The sequence below is a fragment of the Physeter macrocephalus genome, chromosome 11 (assembly GCF_002837175.3).
Source record: "Physeter macrocephalus isolate SW-GA chromosome 11, ASM283717v5, whole genome shotgun sequence".
NCBI lineage: Eukaryota > Metazoa > Chordata > Mammalia > Artiodactyla > Physeteridae > Physeter > Physeter macrocephalus.
In genome coordinates, this window is record NC_041224.1 from 114,016,399 (window position 1) to 114,022,824 (window position 6,426).

The window sequence follows — 6,426 nt, forward strand, 5'->3', positions numbered from 1 at the left end:
GAAAGTTGGCAAACTGTTAATTCTGAGAAGTTAATAGAGATAAGCCATTAAGAATTTGCATATTTGGGAGTTCTGTCTCTTTTAATTATGTTCTTTTGCATATAAATCGGAATAGGAATATAACTGGTTACAATTAATATGACCTACAGAAAGGATTTTGGCTGTACTTGATTCCTTCCTTTGCAATTCAAAGAAAAATTAATGATAGACTTCCATTTACTAGCGACACAGTGCATAATGAGTTGTGTTCTGCATTTCGCCAATAGATAATGTAGTGTAAGCTATCAGATGAAGTCAGGTGTAACTTAAATATATGAAAGTCCAAATAAAATTTGGGAAATAACTGCCATTCATTTTATCTGTGTAAGCAAATAGAAGCCCCACTTGTCTTTGCAGTATGGTTCTGACAGCTTAATGAACCTTAATGAATTAGGTCATACTACATATTAGTAGTATGATACGTATTTTACTACATATTAGTAGTAAAATAAAAAATAACATGTTAAGGGAGACTCTGTACCAATACAAAGGAGCTTTTTGAAAAATGAAATTTGGATGGTAGTAATTTTTATATGCAGAAACTTTGTAGAATGTTAAAGTCTAGTAGTATAATATGGATTTCTGTAGAAATAAACTTCATTGCAGCAAGATTTCACATCATTACTACATAGGCTATGCCAGGTTTATCAAATTAGTACTCCAGTTGAGTTCTGTCTTACTTTGAGAGAAAGGTAAACTATATGCTGTAGTAGGTCAAGTAAACATTTCCCTGATGCCTATTGAGAATGTTTTGGGAAATAAATCACAATTGAGTCTTAGGCCATGTACTTTATTAACAAATCCATTGTGTCAGAATCCCTGTTAACAAGTTAGCCAAGGCTCAGAAATGGGGAAATTCACCAAGATGGATCTGAGAAGGCAAACGTGGGAATATCTGCTGATATGGGCTTCTTTGAGTTAGCGAAGCTCTGGAGAACACCATGTACTTGGAACTCATATGCACCACAGGTTGTGATTCTTCCTAGGTGTCCTCTGTGAACTGTTGTAACATCTGTGAGCTTCTGAAATAGTTCTAAATTATGGGCGATATATTAGTATATTATTATTGGCTGGACATTAGGTACTAACATTTTACCAACAAATCACCTCTGTATCTCTATACATACATAAATATATCACTGAAGTGCAATCTCTTATTATTTTAACCTGCTTCAAGAAATACGCATTTAATAGAAGTTTTTCTACTGAGTGAATATGCTGTAAATTGATACGCAGGTGATTTGAGTATTATAATCTTCTCTGGTAGGTGTTTAGCTGGTAGATTATTCTGTATTACTTAATAAAACCTAATCCAAATGCTTTTTAAAAATCAACCAAGTAGATTTTAGGGTTACCAATCATTTAAACATTTAATCAGATAACTACTACCCTCCCTTGAATATTTGGCCATCTCAACTTCACATAAAAGTGTATCAAGATTTTTATTTCCCTTAGAAAATATTTCTGAGTCTGCTGTAACACATGAACAGATAAGCAGTAAAAACCACAAAATACTATAAGACATAGAGCGTAACTTCTATGATTATAGAATTGTATATTTTTTAAGCAGGAGTTATCAGTTACCTACCACATCTATAGGAAAGTCTCACTAGTGAATCTGACAGGATAAATTGGCCGTAGAATGCACTCCAGGATAACTAAAAAATAGATCTGCTGTATTTAGGTTTTAAACCATTTAAATATGAACCAATTAAATATATCATAGAGGATTTTTGTTTTTAGAAAAACTTATCTTAATCTATGCTTTCTGCCACACAGTAAATAGACAACAGCACCAATTACCTATCGAGATCACTGCAAGGTCGTGATTGACAGTTTCTTTTTGCATCTATATAAAATGTAGTGTGGTATCATCAGGAGACATGGAAAAGGCTTCTTCCTGAACATTTTTCACATTTTCATCTGGGCAAAGATGCTTAAATTAGAAAATCTCCCAGACAACATCCCTTTAGTTGTTGATGAAACTGTCTTACAAAGTCTGACCCTACTTCTACATATGCATTAATATTGATTAATCAGTTTTACTAGAGTGATTTGTTCATTTTGTTTTGAGATAATAAGTAATAAGTGTGGTGGAAAAGTGAAATCCTAAAAACACTGGTAATATTTAATAAGACTGTTTTCATTTCCAGTGGCTTTGAAGCGTATGTTGAATTTTAATGTGCCTCATATTAAAAACAGCACTGGAGAACCAGTATGGAAGGTAAGAGACTTTATGTTAATGGGGGTTATTTTCTTTCTCTCAGCCCTTATTGGTGGTGATTGGAGGGAATTTCTTGTTAATACTGAACAATAGCAAATTTTAGTTGTAATGCCTGAATATTTTACTTTTACTTAGCATGGCTTTTTTTTTTTTTTTTTTTTTTTTGCGGTACACGGGCCTCTCAACTGTTGTGGCCTCTCCCGTTGCGGAGCACAGGCTCCGGACGCGCAGGCTCAGCGGCCATGGCTCACGGGCCTAGCTGCTCGGCGGCATATGGGATCTTCCCAGACCGGGGCACAAACCCGTGTCCCCTGCATCGGCAGGTGGACTCTCAACCACTGCACCACCAGGGAAGCCCCAGCATGGCTTATTAATGTGAATCTTTTTTTTTTTTTTAACTGAAGTATAGTTGATGTACAATATTGTGTTCATTTCAGGTGTACACCAAAGTGATTCAGTTATACATATAGAATTTTTTCAGATTATTTTCCATTATAGGTTATTACAAGATATTGAATGTATTTCCCTATGTTATACAGTAAATGCTTGTTGTGTATCTATTTTACATACAGTAGCTTGTATCTGTTAATCCATACTCCTGATTTATCCCTCCCCCCCTTCCATTTCCCATTTGGTAACCATAAGTTTGTTTTCTATGTCTGTGAGTCTGTTTCTATTTTTTATATAGATTCATTTCTGTTATTTTTTAGATTCCACATATAAGTGATATCATATAATATTTGTCTTTCTCTCTCTGACTTACTTCACTTAGTGTGATATTCTCTAGGTCCATCCATCTTGCTGCAAATAGCAATATTTCATTCTTTTTTATGACTGACTAATATTCCATTGTGTATATATACCACATCCTCTTTTTTTTTCCCAGTATTGGGAAAAATTTTATTTTATTTTTGAACTTAATTTTCTTTATTTGTTTTTTATATAGCAGGTTCTTATTAGTTCTCTATTTTTTACATATTAGCGTATATATGTCAATCCCAATCTCCCAATTCATCCCGCCATCACCACCACCCACCTCCCCACCCCGCTTTCCCCTCTTGGTGTCCATACGTTGGTTCTCTACATCTGTGTCTCTATTTCTGCCTTGCAAACCGGTTCATCGGTGCCATTTTTGTACATTCGATATATATGCGTTAATATACGGTATTTGTTTTTCCCTTTCTGTCTTGCTTCACTCTCTGTGACACTCTTTAGGTCCATCCACGTCTCTACAAATGACCCAATTTCGTTCTTTCTTATGGCTGAGTAATATTCCATTGTATATACGTACCACATCTGCTTTATCCATTTGTCTGTCGATGGGCATTTAGGTTGCTTCCATGACCTGGGTATTGTAAATAGTGCTGCAGTGAACATTGGGGTGCATGTGTGTTTTTGAATTATGGTTATCTCTGGGTATATGCCCAGTAGTGGAATTGCTGGGTCACATGGTAATTCTGCTTTTAGTTTTTGAAGGCTGTCCTCCATAGGGGCTGTATCAGTTTACATTCCCACCAGCAGTGCAAGAGGGTTCCCTTTTCTCCACACCCTCTCCAGCATTTGTTGTTTGTAGATTTTCTGATGATGCCCTTTCTAACCAGTGTGAGGTAATAACTTGTTGTAGTTTTGATTTGCATTTCTCTAATAATTAGTGATGTTGTGCAGCTTTTCATGTGCCTGTGGCCATCTGTATGTCTTCTTTAGAGAAATGTCTATTTAGGTCTTCTGCCCATTTTTTGATTGGTTTTTTTTTTTTTTTTTTTTTTTCATATTGAGCTGCATGAGCTGTTTATGTAGTTTGGAGATTAATCCTTTGTCCATTGATTCAATGGCAAATATTTTCTCCCATTCTGAAGGCTGTCTTTTTGTCTTATTTATAGTTTCCTTTGCTGTGCAAAAGCTTTTAAGTTTCATTAGGTCCCATTTGTTTATTTTTGTTTTTATTTTCATTACTCTAGGAGGAGTTTATTTTTGTATATGGTGTTACAGAGTGTTCTAATTTCATTTTACATGTGGCTGTCCAGTTTTCCCAGCACCACTTTTCTCCACTGTATATTCTTGCCTCCTTTATCACAGCTTAGTTGACCATAGGTGCGTGGGTTTATCTCTGGGCTTTCTATCCTGTTCCATAGATCTATATTTCTGTTTTTGTGCCCGTACCATACTGTCTTGATGACTGTAGCTTTGTGGTGTAGTCCGAAGTCAGGGAGCCATATTCCTCCAGCTCCGTTTTTTTCCCTCAAGGCTGCATTGGCTATTCAGGGTCTTTTGCGTCTCCATACAAATTTTAACATTTTTTGTTCTAGTTCTGTAAAATTGCCATTGGTAATTTGATAGGGATTGTATTGAATCTGTAGGCTGCTTTGGGTAGTATAGTCATTTTCACAATGTTGTTTCTTCCAATCCAAGAACATGGTATATCTGTCAGTCTGTTTGTGTCATCTTTGATTTCTTTCGTCAGTGTCTTATAGTTTTCTGAATACAGCTCTTTTACCTCCTTAGGAAGGTTTATTCCTAGGTATTTTATTCTTTTTGTTGCAGTGGTGAATGGGATTGTTTCCTTAATTTCTCTTTCTGATCTTTTGTTGTTAGTGTATAGTAGTGCAAGAGATTTCTGTGCATTAATTTTGTATCCTGAATCTTTACCAGATTCATGGATTAGCTCTATTAGCTTTCTGGTGACATCTTTAGGATTATCTATGTGTAGTATCATGTCATCTGCAAACAGTGACAGTTTTACTTTTTCTTTTCCAATTTGTATTCCTTTTATTTCTTTTTCTTCTCTGATTGCCATTGCTAGGACTTGCAAAATTATGTTGAGTAATGGTGGCAATAGTGGACATCCTTGCCTATTTCCTGATCTTAGAGAAATGCTTTCAGTTTTTCATCATTGAGAATGATGTTTTTTGTTTTTCTGTTTTTTTGTTTTTGCGGTACGCGGGCCTCTCACTGTTGTGGCCTCTCCCGTTGCGGAGCACAGGCTCCAGACGCGCAGGCTCAGCGGCCATGGCTCACGGGCCCAGCCGCTCCGCAGCATGTGGGATCCTCCCGGACCTGGGCACGAACCCACGTCCCCTGCATCGGCAGGCGGACTCTCAACCACTGCTCCACCAGGGAAGCCCGAGAATGATGTTTGCTGTGGGTTTGTCACATATGGCTTCTATTATGTTGAGGTAGGTTCCCTCTATGCCCACTTTCTGGAGAGTTTTTATCAGAAATGGGTGTTGATTTTTGTCAAAAGCTTTTTCTGCATCTATTGAGAAGATCACATGGTTTTTATTCTTCAGTTTGTTAATATGGTGTATCATATTGATTGATTTGCATATGTTGAAGAATCCTTGCATCCCTGGGCTAAATCCCACTTGATCATGGTGTATGATCCTTTTAATGTGTTGTTGGATTCTGTTTGCTAGTATTTTTTTGAGGATTTTTGCGTCTATATTCATCAGTGATATTGGTCTGTAATTTTCTTTTTTTGTGGTATCTTTGTCTGGTTTTGCTATCAGGGTGATGATGACCTCGTAGAATGAGTTTCTTGGTGTTCCTTCCTCTGCAGTTTTTTGGAAGAGTTTGAGAAGGATAGATGTTAGTTCTTCTCTAAATGTTTGATAGAATTCCCCTGTGAAGCCTTCTGGTCCTGGACTTTAGTTTGTTGGAGGATTTTTAGTCACAGTTTCAATTTCATTACTTGTGATTCGTCTGTTCATATTTTCTATTTCTTCCTACTTCAGTCTTGGAAGGTTATACCTTTCTAAGAATTTGTCCATTTCTTTCGTGTTGTCCATTTTATTGGTATAGAGTTCCTTGTAGTAGTCTCTTACGATGCTTTGTATTTCTGCGTTGTCCATTGTAATTTCTCCTTTTTCATTTCTCATTTTATTGATTTGAGTCCTCTCCCTCTTTTTCTTAATGAGTCTGGCTAAAGGTTTATCAATTTTGTTTATCTTCTCAAAGAACCAGCTTTTAATTTTATTGATCTTTGATATTGTTTTCTTTGTTTCTATTCCATTTATTTCTGCTTTGATCTTTATGATTTCTTTCCTTCTACTAACTTTGGGGTTTTTTTGTTTTTCTTTCTCTAGTTCCTTTAGGTGTAAGTTTAGATTGTTTATTTGAGATTTTTCTTGTTTCTTGAGGTAGGATTGTATTGCTATAAATTTCCC

General features: G+C 36.1%; 1 protein-coding gene across 2 annotated transcripts in view; it reads left to right on the forward strand.

Annotated features, from left to right (window-relative positions):
* The window catches only part of SCFD1 (sec1 family domain containing 1), a 131,171-nt gene that overhangs the window by 911 nt on the left and 123,834 nt on the right, over nucleotides 1-6,426 (forward strand). For both annotated transcript variants that reach the window (XR_003681874.2, XM_007118118.3), the window contains exon 2: nucleotides 2,193-2,263. Coding sequence is in view for 1 of the 2 variants with exons in the window: in XM_007118118.3 (XP_007118180.3) it covers nucleotides 2,193-2,263 (71 nt within the window). In the remaining variant the exon portion in view is untranslated. The remainder of the gene's footprint in view (nucleotides 1-2,192; nucleotides 2,264-6,426) is intronic.